The sequence below is a fragment of the Balaenoptera acutorostrata genome, chromosome 19 (assembly GCF_949987535.1).
Source record: "Balaenoptera acutorostrata chromosome 19, mBalAcu1.1, whole genome shotgun sequence".
NCBI lineage: Eukaryota > Metazoa > Chordata > Mammalia > Artiodactyla > Balaenopteridae > Balaenoptera > Balaenoptera acutorostrata.
In genome coordinates, this window is record NC_080082.1 from 66,614,278 (window position 1) to 66,634,333 (window position 20,056).

At 47.0% G+C, this 20,056-nt stretch overlaps 3 protein-coding genes across 4 annotated transcripts in view; 2 read left to right on the forward strand and 1 right to left on the reverse strand.

Annotated features, from left to right (window-relative positions):
* On the reverse strand, positions 1-11,302 carry LOC103001728 (zinc finger and SCAN domain-containing protein 18). 2 transcript variants are annotated; one of them, XR_009006123.1, is made up of 4 exons: positions 11,182-11,302; positions 9,253-10,087; positions 8,837-8,921; positions 1-74 (listed from the first exon to the last, which is right to left on the reverse strand). XR_009006123.1 is itself a non-coding variant. In XM_057534541.1 (4 exons), the coding sequence occupies exons 2-4, from the start codon at positions 9,711-9,713 to the stop codon at positions 38-40; spliced, it is 264 nt and encodes an 87-aa protein (XP_057390524.1). In that variant the 5' UTR covers positions 9,714-10,087; positions 10,982-11,068; the 3' UTR covers positions 1-37. The 2 variants fall into 2 exon arrangements, 1 of the variants encoding a protein (XP_057390524.1); XM_057534541.1 differs by lacking the exon at positions 11,182-11,302 and adding an exon at positions 10,982-11,068 and having other exon boundaries at positions 9,572-10,087.
* On the forward strand, positions 1,526-2,224 carry LOC130705741 (protein S100-A11-like). The gene has a single exon (XM_057534540.1). It carries the CDS (start codon positions 1,568-1,570, stop codon positions 1,877-1,879), a length of 312 nt encoding a protein of 103 aa, XP_057390523.1. The 5' UTR covers positions 1,526-1,567; the 3' UTR covers positions 1,880-2,224.
* LOC130705701 (telomeric repeat-binding factor 2-interacting protein 1-like) overlaps positions 11,301-20,056 on the forward strand; it is an 18,686-nt gene continuing 9,930 nt past the window's right edge. The window contains exon 1 of the mRNA XM_057533758.1: positions 11,301-11,349. Coding sequence (XP_057389741.1) covers positions 11,301-11,349 — 49 coding nt within the window. The remainder of the gene's footprint in view (positions 11,350-20,056) is intronic.

Sequence of the window (20,056 nt, forward strand, 5' to 3'; positions counted from 1 at the left end):
AGTAGGGAAGTGTGGAGTTAATCACTGTTGAGGACCTTCAGCCGTGAGTGGCCGCTAATGCTTCATTATAGAACCTACAAAAGAGAAATGGAAAAAAATGTAGTGGATCTGGGGTGGCTTCTAAGGATTCACCATATTCCAAACCAGAGATTTTCAAAGTGGTGACAAACTCAGCAAATGCCTTTCATATAAAAGAACCAAACGCAGTCAGAATTTATCATTATTGTACATTACCTTCTTGGCAGGGGTTGCTTATGAATGGTGCAACTTGACTCTGATATTCCCTAAAAACAATATGGCAGAGTGTTCCAGACATGAGAGTGGCACTTTATGGAATCACCATGAATATTCAGCTGTCTCAGTACAAAATTTTCTGATTTGTGTGTAAATTCTTTGGTCAAGGCACATGGCCACCAGCCTCACAGATGTGAATGCCATATGACAAAGTATCCATGTACTATAAACAGATTTTAAAGTAGTTATATGCATTATGTTGCAATAAGTTAATCTTTATATGCAATGGAATTGAAAAGATTTGTATAGGAAGACTTGAAAGGTAAAGCCACTTCCATGGAGTCTTGCAGATTCTGAGATGGCTTTTGCTGCTCTGTTCTTGCTATAAATTTTTCTACAGGACTCACAGGCATTAGAAATGCAGATGTTGCTGTTTCACAAAAAGAGGAAGATTTTTTCTTTGTTAAGCCACCATCTTATGAGCAAGAGCACACTCACATTGGAACCTTATGTTTTGCAAGATTTATCTCTTGAGAAATGTACAAGTTAATCTTTTGAACTGTTTTTTTTTTTCATTGATTCTTTATCCTGGTGTTTAATAAGCTTTTGTTTTTATAAAATTTAACTTGAAGGCAGTGTATAGTATTTCACTGAATCCTGAATCCACTAACAGCAGTCACCCTGACAACCGTAATCCTTAAACAGTGACTTGTCACCCTCACTAGAACCCATATGTAAATTGCATTAGCTGGTTTTGGTCACTAACCATCAGTTAGGGTTATAACTATCAGTTTGACTTTTCTAATCACAATGCTAGGATATAAGCTTCCAGGTAACTTGAAATTTCTCCCTTGGGGAAACCATGTTGCAAATAGTCTTCCAATACTGTTCCTCAGTATGCTTGTGGAATGCCCCCTCTTTTTTGGACTTAATTTCAGTCATTTAAAAACCACGTGAGAGGGGCTTCCCTGGTGGCGCAGTGGTTGAGAATCTGCCTGCTAATGCAGGGGACACGGGTTCGAGCCCTGATCTGGGAAGATCCCACATGCCGCGGAGCAACTGGGCCCGTGAGCCACAATTACTGAGCCTGCGCGTCTGGAGCCTGTTCTCCGCAACGAGAGGCCGCGATAGTGAGAGGCCCGCGCACCGCGATGAGGAGTGGCCCCCACTTGCCGCAACGAGAGAAAGCCCTCACACAGAAACGAAGACCCAACACAGTCATAAATAAATAAATAAATAAATAAAAATTTAAAAAAAAAAAAACCACGTGAGAAAATCATGGCTTGCCACGCCGCTCCCCGCTCGCAGCCCCGTGCCTCGCTCCTCTCCGAACATGGCAAAAATATCCAGCCCTACATGGACTGAACAGTGTATTGAGTCTCTGATTGCTGTTTTCCAAAAGCATGCTGGAAGGGACGGTAACAACAGCAAACTCTCCAAGGCCGAGTTCCTTATCTTCATGAATACAGAGCTGGGTGCCTTCACAAAGAACCAGAAGGACCCTAGTGTCCTTGACCGCATGATGAAGAAACTGGACCTCGACTCTGATGGGCAGCTAGATTTCCAAGAATTTCTTAATCTTATTGGCGGCCTGGCCGTAGCTTGCCATGACTCCTCTATTAAGTCTACCTCTTCCCAGAAGTAAATCAGAGGAGCCTTTGGGCCTGGCCTCCAGCCCCACTCCCTTTCCTTCAGCCTCCCAATTATCATCTACCCCTCACAGCCCACAAATACCCTGAGCCAGGCACACCCACCACCCCATGCAGGCCACTCCTGCTGGTAGTAATAAAACAATATTGTTTTTTAAAGCACACACTGGAGAGTCAAATTTGTGCCAGGGAGGGAGATGACTGGGAGGAATATAAATTAGATTGATGGAAACAGTAACCAGAAGTTGCAAAGTAAATAGTAAAAATGCATCTTGGGTGTATACATAATCATGACTAATGATACCAACATAATCATCTCTAAATTACTCAAACTGATGGAGAGACGTCACTTATTGTTCACTCATTAAATGTCTATACACCCCTACTACAGGCACTGTCATAGGCTCTGAGGATACAGTCAGCAAGACAGACAAGGTCCTGCCTTCTCTGAGGTTACCTTCTAGTGTGGGGGGGGGGACAATAAGTGAATAAACAAAGAACTATGAGAGTGAAAAAAAAAAACACCACAAGAAAATCAGTAAATAGTGCATAGCAGCACTCTCCAATAGACACAACGTAAGCCCCATTGGTAAATTTTAAATATATTGTAATAGTCCCATTTAAAAAGAAGAAACAGGTGAAATTAATTTACTATTTGTCCCTATATATCCCAAATGTTACCACCTTGATATGTTGTTTATATAAAAAAATCACAAGTGAGATATTTTGCTTTCTTTTTATACTATGCCTTTGAAATCCAGTGTGTGTTTTACATTTACAGTACATTTTAATTTGCTGTAGCCACATTTCAAGTGCTCATTTGCCACATGTAGCCAGTGAGCAGCTGCACAGGACAGGGCAGCTCAATAGCCTTGGTCCTTTGGTCAGGTGTTCTGTCCTCCCTCCCTTTATTACATGTATCCTCTTCCCTTTGCCTGTGCTTCTATCCTTGTGTAGCTTTTTGTCCTCAAGGAAATTAGATGTGCTGGGAAGAGCAGCATCAAAGTCAGTCAGAATAGAGAGAAGGAGACAAGGTGAAGGTTGGCCAGAGATAATAACACCTGCATTATTGTGTGGTGGATTGGGAGGTGGGAGGGGTCTCATGTTAGGAGCCTCTGCACTTGTGGTTTGTTGGCTTTTTCAGAGGGGCTTGCCCTGATGCCTTTATGAACACCTGCTTTATGACTTACTGCTGTCCTTAGGTTTTTTGGTGCTCATGTTGTCCCAGATATGGCCAATAATAGTCCCTTCAGGAAAGTTCCTGCCATCCCTGTGACATGCCTTCATCATTTTCAGTATAAGATGTTATAAGCTCATCTTGTTTCTACCCTGAAATCAGCCCCGAAATCAGTCATATTTCTGCAGGTCCAAAGAACTGGTTCATTTTAGTAGGGGATGCTATTCAGGACCAAATCTGAGTGCCAGGTGTGCTCATTGCTACTAGGTTGTCTACTGCTGAGCTAGGAAATAAAGGCGCATGTATAAACACTTATATAGATACACACAAAAAGGTATATGGGTGCATATACATACACAGAAATACCTCCCATTCCAATCTGACTCCCCGTATTTTTATGTCCCTCTTCAATAGCGAGAATGCTGAGACCCCTAAAATAAACATACTTACTAATTTGCTGAATTCTAAAATACTTGTAAAATAGTTTCAGAGTTGCTTTTCTCAAACCACTACAAAAAACAAACCTACTAAAAGAAATGTAGAATTTGTTTGCTGTTCTTCTTCCATCACCACCCTGCCCAACACATGGTAAAGCACACAAATGGATGATTTATTCTACAGAGAGACAAAAATATCGCCAGATGTCCCCACTTGTTAACCTCAGGGGAAGCTGGGTTGGGTCAGGCATTAGGGAAAATGGGTCTGTGCTGAGGGTCTTAACTCCCATCCAAAGGTGCAGGGACATGAACCATTGAGAAGAAACTTGGTAAGAACCTGGGGAGGATTAGATTTATCTGTCCCATAGTCTCCCTCTCAGAGCAGTCTCCACTACAGGAAACTAGACCCTCCTACTGCAGAAGCCACGCTCCTTTCCCCACACTTCTGGGAAGTCTGGGAGGGTTTCCCTAAGAGCTGCCTCAGTTTGTGTGTGGTCTCTCAGGAGCCCAACTCTCAAGAGACAGTCTTTGTCGGCCAGAGGCTGGAGCTGGACAGCTGGTTGTTTCACTGAGACTTCTGGAAACTGTCCTTTCTATAAACTCAGGTGCTCACTGGTTGAGAGAGGCCTGAGTTACATTATGTTTTGAGGATCGGGTTTCATGGAGTGGCCATGAAGTAAATGAAGCTGAAACTCCAAGGTCCTTCACTCTATTGCACCCCTTCCAAAGCCTAACACCTCATTTTATCTTAGTAATTTTAAATTCTTCCTCCCAAAGAGGGACTTCTCAGTCGTGTGAGCAACAGGCCCAGTGAATCTGGACTGATCCCTCACTCAGGATACGCAAGAAACACACACACATTTATAATGAAGATGCTCACAAATTTTATACATGCACTGAACACATACATACCAAATCTTGTACACAGAAAAATGACTGGAAGGACGGATACTGAGATGTCAAAAGTTCCTATGAGCTGGGAACATGAGAAAATATTTTTTTCTCCTTCATTTCTTTTTTTTTTTTTTTTTAAGTTTTCCATGATTGGGAGAATTTTTTTCAAAATGGTGAAAAATGAATTTTATTATAGAAGTGCTGTAAATAAAGAATTTTCAAGGGAATTCAAAAAGCAAAAACAAATGCAGCCAAAATTCCACCATGTTTTATAGTTACAATATAACAAATATTTGTATTCTACTTCTTGAGCTACACTTAGAAATTTTTCTTCCATATTGCTACATAGTCTTCTTAATTATCATTATGCTTCATTATTCCTTTGAATGGCTCTACCAAAATTTAAGTCATCATTCCTCTGTAATTGGGTATTTAACTCCATGTAAACAGGCATCCTAGTCACTTGTATATATTTTACTTTTAGTATTCCACCTAGATCCAGAAAGGATTTCAGCCTCTCAATGTATGTAGCTTTCTCCTTTTTTCCCCCACTAATTCTTTAGGAAAAATCACCACACCTGAAATTGAAAGTTCAAGGAACACAAATGTCAAAGTAGTTCTTAAGCAACTGGGCTGTTTTGTGTTCCAGATAGTTGCACTGGTTGACACTGATTTACAAAACTCATCAACCCAAATAATAATGGGGGTCATGTATTAGTCTGCTCGGGTTGCCATAAGAAACAAAAAACAAAACACACAGACTAGGTGGCTTAAAACAGCACAAATTTATTTTCTCACAGTTATGGAGGCTGGAAGTCCAAGATCAAGGTGCTGTCGGGGTTGGTTTCTGGTGAGACCTTTTTTCCTAGCTTCCTCTGTGCACACTTGGCAAGAGAGAGCAATCTCTGCTCTTTTTATAAGGACACCAGTCCCATGGGATTAGGGCCCACCCGTATGACCTCATTTAACCTTAATTATCTCCCTAAGGCCCTATCTCTAAATTAGGGGTTAGGGCTTCCACATATGAGCTGGGGACAGGGGGAAGGAGGGGAGGGGGGCACGGTGGCACGCAACTCAGTCCATTACAGAAGGTATTTAAGCATCTCCTTCCCATTGGAACTCATTCCTATCTTGCCAGGTTTCCGTTTATGTGGTTTACCTTCCCCCTATCCTTATGAACACAGCTACCCTCTGACACTCTGTGTGAACCCACTAACACTCAAGCAGCAGCAACCACCACAAGACTGTGATGTGAGTGAGGAAATAAATCCTTTATTATGTTAAGCCCCCGTGATTCGGGCACCACTACAACAGACTGCCTGCCCAAACACAGTGACAGAAAGAGGCACCAGTTTCTCTATCCACAGAGAGCAGTTAAATTTTTGCTCGGGCAACAAAAACAATGCTGCAACCTGAGATTAAATGCAAAACTCAAAAGATCGCCTTATGTAGCCCAAGCAGTTAAGTTCCCCTTGCCCACGCAGACGGATCTCATCAACCTTTACTGGTGTTTTCAACTGGTTTTGATCACAGTACCCCCCCCCTCCCTGCCTAGTAAGATATACATTTTACATTGCAACCAGTTCTCATATTTAGATGTATGGCTGAAAAGTTTCACAAAACAATATTTGCCTTTACTACATTATGAATTTTGACCTATTTTATTCTATTTCATTGCTCTGTAATGCCGGTGGCCACCCACTAATTTGATTTTGCAACTCACTAATGGGCTGAAACATGGTTTGAAAACACTGCATTACTAGGCTCCCAGTGTTTTTGTGATCTTTGTAAGCCACCCCATACCCATGTGAGTTAAAATGGAGAACGGTACGCTACTGAGGACTCAGAAGTAAACCTGCCATCACATATTTATGAAAAAAACAAAACAGCAGGCAAGATTTCTGCTTGAACAGCAGCCCTGGGAAGTTCTAACAAGAGGAACAGACAAGGCTGACTTCAAGAAAGAGCTGGCAAATCACACAACTTAAGGCAACGCTACACTTGGCACAAAGACCAATGTTCCAATGTGTGGGTGGTGCTGAAATGGTCAGAGAAGAAAGCAGAGTCTTCTTTCACTCCTGGCGGCTTGTGCTCACAGGTTAAGCATCTTTACACCTGTGTTTGCAAGGTGAGGGCTTCATGTGGGCCCTTCCTGGGTTCTAAGTGCTTCAGCCACCTTAGCTCGTTTAGAAAACAAGCAGACTTACATCCACACAGACACCGCAGGAAGCCACACAAGGGTTTCGAAGGAGCCCAATGTGTTACTCTGAAATTTCAGGCAGGTAGTTGTCCTTCTCTGGGGGCACTTACAGCAAAGTGGCTCATCTCTGTGCCTCAGAGTGCACAGGGAAAACATCACCTTCCACGTTCTCCAGGAGCTTGCCAATCCTCCACTGGCATGGGCTCCACATGCAGCACAGAGGTGCCCAGGGCACTCTCCAATGCACTGACTTTCTCCTTCTCATGGGAATTCCGGTGCTCGGCCAGGGCCAGGCTGAAAGGGAAGTTTTCCAACAGCTCTGGCACGTGTAGAGGTTCCTGGCGTGGCTCTTGAGATGATCCATGAATGGGAGATCCACATAAAGGTCTCCCCGCAAGTGCTGCGCACCTAGGGCTTCCCTTGGGACACCCCCCAGGCTCATGTACTCCAGGGCAGCACAAGGCTAGAGGTGGCCCACGTGGCCAGGGACCCTGCACTCTGCCCAGCCCAGGAGGTCTGAGGGACCTGTGAGGCCCAAGGGCAACAAAACCTGAGTCTCGATGCAGAAGAGCAAGGTGCACAAGGGTGGGGAGGCGGCTGCTGGGTGGGGGGCCGGGCGAGGCCAGGAGTCCTGGTTGGTGGGAGGTGGGACTTGGGGACAGCAGACGCAGCAGGAAGGGTGAGGAGGGGAGCTGCCGCTGGCAGCCACAGTGCACCCTCGGGGGGACGAAGGGTGCACCAGACACAGCCAGAGGGACAGGGAAGAGGCCATGGAGTCACCACAAAGTGGGTTGGGGGGGAGCCTGCAGTCAGGGGCCACCTGGCCAGCACTCCCCAGGAGGCAGTGGGACGGCTCGAGTCAGAGCCCTCCCCCTGGTCTCAGAGAACTCCCCCACCCTCACCCACCGCTCAGGGCCAGGCTCGTCCCTTAGCTTCCCGGGGAGGCAGCAGCCTGGGTGCCCAGGCCTGGAACCTCAGCCCACCCTGGTTCCTCGTCCTCTGGCCTCCCTAGGGCAGCTGGCAGCACACTGATAAGGGAGGGAGGCAGGTTGATAAGACAGGGTGGGACAGGCCCTGTGAGCTGCTGGGCAAGTGGGCCCCCACCCACCCACCTCTGGCTCAGCCTTTGTGGGCCTGGCCTCTCTGGTCTTCTCCTCCCTGATGCTCTCCTGTTCCAGAAGCACGGGGTCTGGAGCAGAAGAGACTGGGGAGAAGGGAAGGCAAAGCTGAGAAGACTAGATCTCACAGCTGGGCACCCCCAAGCCAGTCAGGGAGGCCCCAGCATGGTCACATCACAGAAGGTCCCAGGGTTCCACTGACCCCACATGTGTCCTCAACTGACAGAGCAGAACAGCCAAGAAGAAAGCAAAAAGCAGCTCAAGCTCAGCAGTGGCCCTAGATATTCAAAGAAAAGCCAAAAAGAGATAACACACTTTTCTACCCATCAGGATGGTAGAGATCTTAAAAAGCAACAACATGCAGTGCTGGCACAGATGTGGGAACATAGGCACCCTTGCATGCTGGCACTGTACATATATGCTATAGAACTTTTGGAAAACCACGTGGAAATGCCCTTTGTCCAACGGTCCTGAGGATCCCACCCTACCCAAACAGAACTAACTTCCCACACCCAGGCACGTGTCTGAGGACGTTTCACTGCAGATTTACAGGAAGAGGCAGAAACCTTAACGGCAGCAAAATTCCCACTCTAGGACAACGAACGGTGGATCCTGTGAAACGCCATGGAGGTGAGGAGGAGATGGCACTGGATAACGAGCCACTGCCTGGAGGGGCCTGGGTGGGTGAGGGGTTGCTCCATGCAAACAGCCAGTGCTACAGGCATCACTTCCAGGGAAACGGGCTGCCAACCTCTGCACGGGCCCGTGGGTGAGATGTGTGCGCACTCAGGTGAGATGTACAAAAGAACACGAAGGGGCAAACGCCAGGGTGCGCACCTTGGCTTGATTTGCAGAGGGTGTGAGGGAGTGGGGAGATTGTTACTTTCTTCTTTATACCTCGATGCTTTTCACTGTTTCTGATAAGCACGTACAATTTGAATCATCTCAAGAGGAATTTAATTAAAAATAACACTCGTGACATTCACAGAGCCTGTGGGGAGAAGGCGAAATTACAGCACAGACTTCCAGGCCTCAGCTACCTGGCTTCCCTCGGGCTCCCTCAAGAACCAGCACGATGGCTCTCTCCTGGCCTTTCCCAACCACAGACCCTGGCCCACCACACGTACCCAAGAGCTGGTTGGTCACTCACAGGTCTCGGGGGTGCCTGGGTCTTACTGGGTTCCACGTCTTCGCTGGCTCTCGCCGGCCCACCTGGAAATGGCAGACAGGAAAGACTCAAGCGTGCTTCCCTGTGACACATCGCCTTGCTCAAAGCTGTGGGTGGACCCCAAGGGAGATCTTGATGGCATCGCCGTTTACACCCAAGGGTAGAGTGAGCCCAAGAGGTTCACAGTAAGCTCACAGGGCTGGGGGTGGGGGACAAACATGGACCCAGGCTTCTGACCCCGAGCCCAAGGCTCCAGGGCCCCATTACCACCAGTCCATAGGCCTTGCCCTCAGATGTGGTGGAGACTGCCCACCCAGCCCCAGTGCTCCCCTTCTTCCCGTAATAAGGAGACGGAAGTGTGCCGAGAATACTTACTTAGTTTTTAAGGGGCTGCTTCCTCCTGCTTCCTTACATCTGGAAGGCAGATGTGAGGGCAGAAACCCAAGCAGCCTTCCTGGCCCATGAGGGTGATGCCCCTGGGCAGGGTGGTGGGGGCCAGATCCCTGCTGACTGAGGAGCTGCCCCACCAGCTCAGAGTGTTTAGCTTCTGTGCCTCTTATACATGAGGGAACTGAACTCTCTCAGGTAACCCGCTGGCTGGGGTCTGGGCTCCATGCTGTCAATGTCACTCCTTCCAGGGCTGATCCCCTCCCATTCCTCAAAGGCATACTCTCCTCTGGGGAGGTGGCCTCACCTGGCTCCGCCAGGGCCTTGGTGAGGTCCTCCACCAGGAAGGCTGCCTTCTTGCAGCTCGTGGGCTGCTCTGCCACCACCCTGGGCTGGAGCTTGTGGAGTAGGATGCCCAAGAACTGCTCCATCACCAGCAGCTCCATCATGTGTTCCTTGGAGTGCACCTCAGGCTGCAGCCACTCTCAACACAGGTCCCGGAGCCGGGCCAGGGCCTGGTGGGACCGAGCCACCTCCTGGTAGACAAAGTTCCGGAAGTGGAGGCAGGAGAACTCGAGGTCAGCAGGAGCCCTTCCAGGGTTGGTCTTGGGCCCCTCCTACTGGTCCCCAGCTGTTGACTCCAGTGTGGGCAGTTCCAGGGGAGTTGGGGAGTTCCTGGGGGTGGCAAACGCTTTCCCCAAAGGCAGCATCTTTCCAAACATGCAAAGCGCCTGTTGTGAAGGGTGAGTTCACGGGATTGAGGCTCCGAGGGAGACAGACCAGGGATGACAATATGCTCTGGGATCTTAGCCAGACTCCACACCTGCAGAGGGACAAAGAGGTACCGACACAGTGAGAGGCACGGGCCTGTGAGTCGGACTTCAGGTCCTGGCCAGCCCTCTCCCCATCCCCAGCTGATCCTGAAGGGTGGAGGCAAATCCCCTTCACACAGGGCTGTGCAGAGCTCAAGCTTCGCTCCCACCTCCAGGCCCAGCCCTGCCCCCATGTCGCCTTCTCCCCACATTTCCACATCAGATGACTCGGTATTCACAGCGTCTCCTGGCCTCATGCAGAGATTACTCACTCATTATAAAGAGGGAAAAAGTGCCTTTAGAATGAAAAACACGTGGAGTAAGGAGCGTCTTTAGTATCTCAGCTGCCTTCCTCAGTCCCTGCCAAGAACGCGCACACTGGACCCGCTCACGAGAGACAGACAACCAAGAGACATCCTGCGTGACCGGCCTGGGCGCCCCAAAAGCCTCAAGACCAGGAATTTAAGGAAGTCACAGTCCCCAGGAGCAAGCAGAGGAAAAGCAACAATGTGTCACGCCGGGCCCTGAACTGGCTGGGGAGCAGGAGAAGACACGACTACAGGAGGTTGTTGGGGTGACTGGGGGAACAGGGACCAGACCCTGGTATGGAGTCGAGGATGGTGGAACTGTCCAACTTGGCCTCCGATGAGTCAGCTAAGAGGCAGGTCTGTGTATGATGGGATTGGGGAGGGGGCGGAGGAAATGGAGAGAGAGAGAGGGGTCAGGGAGAGAGACAGAGGTGTGCAAAACATAAAACACCAACAGGTGAATGTGAACAAAGGGTATGCAGAAGTCCTATCTGACACTATTTTAAAAAGGTCCAAAAGCAATCCTCTGTGGTCCTCAATGCCCGTTGCCGGCTGACCCATTCTTGCCCTTTCCCCGATAGGGTTTCCCTCGCCCACCTAAGAGGTCCCAGAGCAGAGGCAGGCACCTCACTCAAACCGAATCCACGTCCGGGTGACGGGGTAGAGACGCAGGGCGACCGGCCGGCAGAGACGACCCCGCGCTCCAGGCCGCAGCCCAGGGCGGCTTGGCACCGTCCCCTGCTCCCACCTGAGCGCCCACCACAGACACCCTCAGCCGTCAAGCCCCCTCCGGTCACCTCGGAACGCAGCTGCGTGCGTACACGAGCCGGGCCGCTACAACTCGCCTGTCAGGAACGGTACGTCGCGGCCCCCAGCCTGCGTTCCTTCGGCGCAGCGGCCCCAGGAGCCCGGCGCGATGGCGTCGGGCCAGACTGCGCGTGCGCGGAACCTGCGACGCCCAGAAGGTAGCAGGTCATCGGCGCGGACGTGGGCAGAGCGAAGACGCGACGGCAGACCAGACAGCCAATCAGAGGCCGAGCTAGCCTAGCCTGGCGTCCGACCTCCCTTGCGCCTGCGCCGTCCTTGATGCCATGGCAACGGCATAAACAAGAGAAGACCAGAGAGACAGACGGAGAAAGGAAGAGAAGAGAGACATACGCAGAGACAGAGAGCGGGGCATAGAAGAGGAGACACGGACGCAGAGACGAGGAGGGAGAGAAAGGTGAGGACAAGAGGCGCGCACACCCAAAGATGGAGAGACCAGAAGGCCCAGAGTTCCCAAGATAGCGAGATACTGAGGATCACAGACACAAGGAGACCAACAGATGAAGACACAGAGAATGAGAGGAAGACAGACTCAGAGAAGGGGAGATCCAGAGCTTGGGAGACTCTGATGTGGAGAAAGACCCAAGACAGGGACAGGTAGAAATGGGCAGGCCTCGAATGGGGAAAACAGAGACCCTGAGATAAGAAGACCTAGAGATGGAGACAGAGAAGGTGAGAAGCAGAAACGGGGAGACAACAGAGACAGAGAGACCCACAGCCTTAGAAATAGAGGTGAGGGACTTCCCTGGTGGTGCAGTGGTTAAGAATCCGCCTGCCAATGCAGGGGACACGGGTTCGAGCCCTGGTCTGGGAAGATCCCACATGCCAAGGAGCAACTAAGCCTGTGCACCACAACTACTGAAGCCCGTGCGCCTAGAGCCTGTGCTCCACCACAAGAGAAGCCACTGCAATGAGAAGCCCGCGAGCCGCAACTAGAGAAAGCCCGCGCACAGCAACGAAGACCCAATGCTGCCAAAAATAAATAAATAAAAATAAATAAATTTATTAAAAAGAAAAAGAAATAGAGGTGGGGACACTGAGAGACAGGGATGTGGGGTCAAAAAAAGGGTTCTGCATATGCAGGGAATTGACAGAATTTGAAGACTAGCCATGCTGGGGGCTTCAGGAGCCGCTGAAATGGAGGAAAACGTAAAAGAAGCGACTGGGGTGAGTGATGTCCTCCAAAACCCCAAATAGGTGTCGCCACTCCGGTAGACAGGGCCAGGGTCAGAATGCTGCTTCCCATTCCAGAATTTTCTAGAGGGCAGTTTATGAGGCTGTCATTTTGTGCAAGCTGATTTTTTTAAAAATGTTTCTCTGAACAGTTTATTTTGCATATTTATTTACAACAATACTCCCATTTTCCGGTATTCGGTTCCATGACTTTTAACTTATATAACCGCCAACACAATCAGAATAAAGAATAGATCCATTGCACCAAAAACTCCTTCCTGAAGACATACAGATAGCCAAAAAGCACATGAAAAGAGGCTCAACATCACTAATTACTAGAGAAATGCAAATCAAAACTACAATGAGGTATCACCTCACACCAGTTAGAATGTCCATCATCAAAAAGTCTACAAACTATAAATGCTGGAGAGGGTGTGGAGAAAAGGGAACCCTCCCACACGGTTGGTGGGGATGTACATTGGTACAGCCACTACGGAGAACAGCATGGAGGTTGCTTAAAAAACTAAAAACAGTGCTACCATATGATCCAGCAATCCCACTCCTAGGCATATATCCAGAGAAAAATATGGTTCGAAAGGATACATGCACCACAATGTTCACTGCAGCGCTGTTTACAATAGCCAAGACATGGAATCAACCTAAATGTACATCGACAGAGGAATGGATAAAGATCTGGTACATATATTCAATGGAATATTAGTCAGCCACGAAAAAGAATGAAATAACGCCATTTGCAGCAACGTGGATGGACCTGGAGATTATCATACTAAGTGAAGTAAGTCAGAGAAAGACAAATTTCATATGATACCACTTATACGTGGAATCTAAAAAAAATTATACAGGGACTTTCCTGGTGGCACAGTGGTTAAGACTCCACACTCCCAATGCAGGAGGCCCGGGTTTGATCCCTGATCAGGGAACTAGACCCCACATGCATGCCGCAACTAAGAGTTCGCATGCCACAACTAAGGAGCCCACGTGTCACAACTAAGGAGCCCGCCTGCCACAACTAAGACCTGGCAAACCAAATAAGTAAATATTTTAAAATAAATAAATAAATAAAATGATACAAATGAACTTATTTACAAAACAAACAGATTCACAGAGTTCGAAACAAACTTGTGGTTACCAAAGGGGAAACGTTGGGGGGAAGGGATAAATTCGGAGTTTGGGGATTAACATATATACACTACTATATATAAAATAGATAAGCAACAAGGATCTACTGTATAGCACAAGGAACTATACTCAATATTCTGTAATAACCTATATGGGAAAAGGATGGATAGGACTTCCCTGGTGGCGCAGTGGTTAAGAATCCACCTGCCAATGCAGGGGACACGGGTTTGATCCCTGGTCCGGGAAGATCCCACATGCCGTGGAGCAACTAAGTCCACGAGCCACAACTACTGAGCCCACGCGCCACAACTACTGAAGCCCGTGTGCCTAGAGCCTGTGCTCCGCAACAAGAGAAGCCACTGCAATGAGAAGCCCGCGCACCACAACGAAGAGTAGCCCCTGCTCACCACAACTAGAGAAAGCCTGCTCACAGCAACGAAGACCCAACACAGCCAAAAATAAATAAATAAGATTTTTTAAATAAATAAATAAATAAATAAATAAAATAAAAATAAAAAAGAATGGATATATGTATAACTGAATCACTTAGCTGTACACACAACATTGTAAATCAACTATATGCCAATAAAAAATACAAAATAAATTTTTAAAAAAACCTCCTTTCTGGTGACCTTCTCCCCCACCCATAACCCTGGCAACCACTGATCTGTTTTCCCCAGTATAGTTTTGCATTTTCCAGAATGTCATATAAACACAATCATAGAGTATGTGGACTTTAGAGATTGGCTTTTTTTCACCAAACATAGTTCTTTTAAGATCCATTCAGTTCATTCCTTTTTATTGCTAAGTAGCATTGATGCTAAGGATATACCACAGTTTGTTTAAACATTCATCACTGAAGGACATTTGGGTTGTTTCTAAAATTTTGCTATTACACATAAGGCTGCTGTAAACATTTGTGTACAGGTTTTTGTGTGAACCTTCGTTAGTCTTCATTTTTCTGGGATAAATGCCCAAGAGTGCAATTGCTGTGTTACATGGTAAGCACATGTTTAGTATTAAAAGAAACTGCCACTCTTTTCCAGAGTAGTTGGACCATTTTACACTTCCACCAGCAATGTATGTGTGCACCTGTTTCTCCACATCCTTACCAGTGTTCAGTGTTATTGTTTTTTATTTTAGCCTTTCTGATAGATGTGTAGTGACATTTCACTGTGCTTTTAATTTGCATTTCCCTAACAGTTAATAACTTTTTAAAAAATGTCATTGAAGTATATTTCATTTACAATGTTGTGTTAATTTCTGCTGTACAGCAAAGTGACTCAGTTATACATATATATTTTTTCCCTTTCATATTCCTTTCCATATTATGGTCTATCACAGGATATTGAATATAGTTCCCCGTGCTATACAGTAGGACCTTGCTGTTTATCCATTCTATATATGCTAGTTTGCATCTGCTAATCCCAAACTCCCAGTCCTTTCCTCCCCACTCCCCTCCCCCTTGGCAACCACAAGTCTGTTCTCTTAACAGTTAATAATGTTGAGCATATTTTCAGGTTTATTTGCCATCTGTATATCCTCTTCAATGAAATGTCTGTTCATGTCTTTTGCCCATATTCTAGTTTTCAAAAACTGTTGAGTTTGGAGAGATCTTTTTATATTCTAAATATAAGTACTTTGTCAGATATATGGTTTGTGAACCTTTTCTCCCAGTCTGTAGTTGTATTCCCTTAACATAGCCTTTAGCAGAACAAAGTATTTTAATTCAGAAGATGTCCAATTTATCAATTTTTCTTTTATGGATCATGCTTTTTATGTCAAGTTTAAGAACTCTTTGTTTATAAGTCCCAAGGACTTCCATTTTACTTTTTACATGTAAGTCAACCATCAATTTTGAGTTAATTTTTGTATAAGATGTGAGGTTTATGTTGAGGTTCGTTTTTTCCCCCTATTGATGTTGGGCGTCTTTTTTCTGACACTAATTCCGACACCGTATGTGTAGTTTTTTTTCAACACCAACCAATTCTCTAACACAAAAGGTGCCCAACAATTCAATTCTGAGACTGACTGCTTACAATTAGCGCAGACTCCACAGGTCAAGGGCTCAGTCCCACAAGACTGTCCCCACTTCAGATGCCTGCCACGGGCTACGCACACTTCTGCTCAGCAGACTTCAAAATCAGTGGTTCCCACAACACGCAGGCCCCTCAGGTTGAAATTCACTAGAACTCAGGAAAACACTTTACTTAATGTTTACCAGTTTTATATAAAGGATGTAACTCAGGAACAACCAAATGAAAATAGGGCAGCGTTTGGAAGGGGGCAGTGTGCAGAGCTCCCACGCTTCCTCCCGGCATGCCACCCTCTCAGCACGACGATGTGTTCAACAGCCCAGAATCTCTCTCTCAGTCGTTAAAAAGACTGGGGCAGACACACATGCACACACGGAATGGCCTCCAGAACACACCGTGAAGAGAACAATCAAGGTAGAACACAAAAACCTACAACCTAGGTGTCCAGAGATCGCCCTTTCCCCCGCCCCCATTAAATGCCTCTAGAAGGATACACAAGAACACATCAACAACTGTGGTCTCCAAGGAGGGGCCTCAGGTGAGAAAGAGGCTCATTTTTCATTCATCTGCTTCCCTCCTTTTTAATTCTTTACCACATGCATGGGTTGCTTTTTCAACTAAAGTAAAAATATTTGGTCCCAAACAGAGAACTACAAAAGCTAGATTGAGGGACAGTTAAGGCTCTCTCCAATGACAAGCAGTGAGAACACACCTGGATGAGCATAGTGATACAGGAGAGCCCACTGGCTGTCTATCAGGGCATCTCACAATGTGAGTGCAGCCTGACCCCCGGCGGGGAAGTACCAGCCCTCCACCCCGTTTGTCTCAGCCACTCCTCTCTATGAGGCCTCACACTCCTGTCTCTGCCCCCACCGTCTGCTCTATTCTTATCCCTGCCCACACCAGGGAATGGCAGCCCCAGCCTCCAAGATGGCCTGTTCTCACCAGTCCAGCAGTCTCAGCTCACTGCTCAGAATCCTGGAGTCCAATCACACATGTATAAGGGAAGTGCCCACACTGGGGACCCCAGCTCCACTGGAAGGAAGTTAGGACACCAACTTGCTGCTCTTCCAGCACAGCAATCCAACTGAGGCCCTGGTCCTGACTGCCAAGAGGCACACAAAGCCAACCTTGTTCAAGCGGAGCAGGTCTCAGTCTTCACGTGAGCCCCAGGGAGGCACCATCTCATGAGAAGTCTTGCTCCAGACTGGACGGCACATGTGTGGCTCAGTTACCCTGGGAGCGGCAGTTACCATCTGACTGTGGTTCAGCCGCTGGGGCAGGGCCTGTGAGGAGTCTTGGGTGAGTGGGAGAAGCTGTGATTTGGGGCAGAAGTCCTTGTGATACTGAGTCCAGGAGCTTGAGGCCCAAACAGGACCAGGCTCTTGCAACTGCTGTGGGATGGATGTGTACCACAGCAGAGTGAGCGCTGGGCAACATCTTCCTTCTCAGCACAGTATGCGCCATCACTCTGGGGCACGCGTGCCAGAGAGCTCGTCTTCACAGCGCCTGGAGCCCCACCTCCACTCCGGTCAGGCCTCCGCACACAGCCCAGCTGCCATCATCCACATCCCGGAGACTCTAGCCCTCTCCCACGTAGCTCCTTCAGAGGCTTCCAGCCAATCACGTGCACCAGGGTTTGGGAAGCAGTGCCAGCTGTGAAGTACTGGCGACAGGGGCCCAGGGTCTACAGAGGTTGGGAAGGCTGCTGATGTCCCTTCTCTTTCAGTCTCCTGAGTCAGAGAGGAGTAACATCAACATCAGCAGCGGCAGCAACAACAAAAACATGGGGCGTTCCCTGGCGGCTTAGTGGTTAGGACTCCGGGCTTTCACTGACGTGGCCTAGGTTCAATCCCTGATCGGGGAACTGAGATCCTGCAAGCCGCATGGCTCGGCCAAAACAAAGCAAAAACATCAATAACAAGGGCAGCAGTAATGGCAGGAGATGCAGTAATAGCAACAGGGGTGGGAGCCGGAGCAGCTAATCCATACTGAGCACTGTCACGTCCCAAGCACTCTGCATACCTCACTTCTCCTACTCCTAATGAGGTAGGGCTTATCCACATTTTATAAGTGAAGAACTAAGGCACACAGAGATTCAATAATTCACCTGAGATCACACAGCTACTGAGATGTAATCCCATGAGAAACCCAAGTCTGACTGAAGTCAAGAGATGTACTCCTAACCATGACACTAACATTCACGTGGTGCGGTCCAATGTTTTCATGCAATTTCGTACAATTTTTCTTTAACTGGGATTAACTTTCCTGTATAGGGCTTCTGAGCAGCCAAGGAATTGCCACTTGAATGAGCATCTACTGACCATCAGGCACAGCGTTTTCTTTTATAACTAAAAGGCCCAAAGTGTGCACACACATATATACACACAATACTAAACATAAAGATATTTTGATATATGAGCTAGAATAGAAGCCCCACGAGCTCAGGAACTCTTTCCTGTTTAACCAGCTTAAGAGCCTATGCACACTTCTGTGTTTTGCTTCCCTCCACCTTAAGAGAATTTTCAACCTTGTAATAAAACAATTACAGGTGATACAGGCCACAGGAAAGGAATAACACTTAATATGCAGCAACACGACAGGGACTACATCACCACCTTTTGTTCCAGCAGGTAGGTCATTAATCATTATCTCAGCAACAGTCTCTTCCTTGAAAGTTCTAGTTTCCTCAAATGAATGAACCTCACTAGTCATTTAATTCCTCCTCCTGATATTAGTTATTTTATTAGACCTAAGACACAACTGATGGTAAGATGCACATTTTGTGAAGACAAAATGCAAACGAGAAGACAAAAGGCTACCAATTAAACTGATTTCTGAGATGTTATAATGTGAAAAGAACGTGCATATTAGAAAAAATGGAATAGAGTTGAGTCCTTAGGGTTCTATGTCAGGACTAACTTCCAGGCACACACTTTTTCTAGAAATGTGTTAAAAACCTGACTGTGGGTTTGTAATGGGACAATTGCTCTATAGGGGGCTCCTCTCCAGAATTCATTCTCTGATACACTAGAGTCGTGCTGTCCGATGAAGTAGCAACTAGATGTGCAGTTACAGCGGATCTGAAATGAGTGAGTGTCATATGTTTAAATTATTAGTATTTGGAATATAGGTGGTAAAATAAAATGTTATTGACATTAATTTCACCTCTTTCTTACTACTTTTAAAAACACGTGGCCACTAAAGAATTTGAAATTATACATGTGGCTCACATTATATTTCCAGCAGACAGCATTACCCTGGAAGATCAGATCTCCAGGTGGAAGCTTTCCCACATCAAGTGTACATTTTCTGTCCATCTCTAGTATGAGCTTTCTTTCACAATAAACTTAGTATCACCTTAAGGGACTTTCCTGTATTATCACTCCATATTGGCTAATTCAAAAATACGTTCCCTTTTACCTAAGAGTTTCAGCAAGGGTTCTTTTTGTTTGTTTAATATTTTATTTATTTATTTATTTGGTTGTGCCAGGTCTTAGTTGTGGCAGGCAGGCTCCTTAGTTGAGGCACGTTGGCTCCTTAGTTGCAGCAGTCGGGCTCCTTAGTTGTGGCATGCGTGTGGGATCTAGTTCCCTGACCAGGGATTAAACCCAGGCCCCCTGCATTGAGAGCACAGAGTCTTAACCTCTGTGCCACCAGGGAAGTCCCTCGGCAAGGGTTCTTACTGAAACCTCAAACTCATCACATTAACCAAATCTTCTTTCTAATGCAAATAAAAGCAAGAGTTCCAGTTTAAACGTTTCCCACGTTAATTCCATTCCTAGATTTTGATTTGCATATCATATAACAACAGAGAGAAACGCCACGAGAAGTTTCCCCCTGCCATCCTGGTCCCCTCTCTCAACTGTGTCACCATCCTTCAAAAGGTTTCATTGTGAGGTGTCACAGTCTCATGTATGTTTAGCACAATCCCTGAAGGTTTTAACACATTTGTTATGTTTCTAGAGTTTCTTTCCAATAAGTTCAGCAAAGTGGCAGAAGAATTCTCCCAGCTTATTACACAAACACAACGTCTCAGGATTTCTGTTCCGAGGAGTAAGGGATGAGTTATACTATTTTCAAAGAACTGCTGTTCAATATGAAGTCTCTGACATGGAATAAGTAAAGAGAATCAGACAGAGCCATCTTCCCATTCGCTGACTCTCCACAGGTGTCTCTCCAGTGGACTCTGATGTCCAGTAAGAGCATGGCTGCTCTGGAACCCTGTCCCACAGGGCTTGACACACAGGTACAGGGGCTCTTGACCCTATATCCTCTGATGCTTAGTCAGACAGGAGCTGCCCCTGAAAGCTTTGCCACACTGATTACACTTGTAGGGTTTCTCACCAGTATGAATCCTCTGGTGACGGACGAGGCCAAGGATGTTCCTGCAAAGTTTCTGACACTGGTCACGCCCATAGGGCTTCTCTGGGGCCTGATGAGGTAAGCACTCTCAATGAAAGTTTTCCCACATTCTTTACACTCACAGGGTTTCTCC

Excerpts from the sequence above, each read along its gene's own strand:
- LOC130705741 (XM_057534540.1), top strand. The coding sequence starts at position 1,568 with ATGGCAAAAATATCCAGCCCTACATGGACTGAACAGTGTATTGAGTCT.
- LOC103001728 (XM_057534541.1), bottom strand. The coding sequence starts at position 9,713 with ATGATGGAGCTGCTGGTGATGGAGCAGTTCTTGGGCATCCTACTCCAC. Across the intron at positions 8,922-9,571 it reads CAAGGCCCTGGCGGAGCCAG|GTGGGCCGGCGAGAGCCAGC; the intron begins GTGAGGCCACCT and ends TGCCATTTCCAG. Across the intron at positions 75-8,836 it reads AGTGACCAACCAGCTCTTGG|GTTCTATAATGAAGCATTAG; the intron begins GTACGTGTGGTG and ends TCTCTTTTGTAG.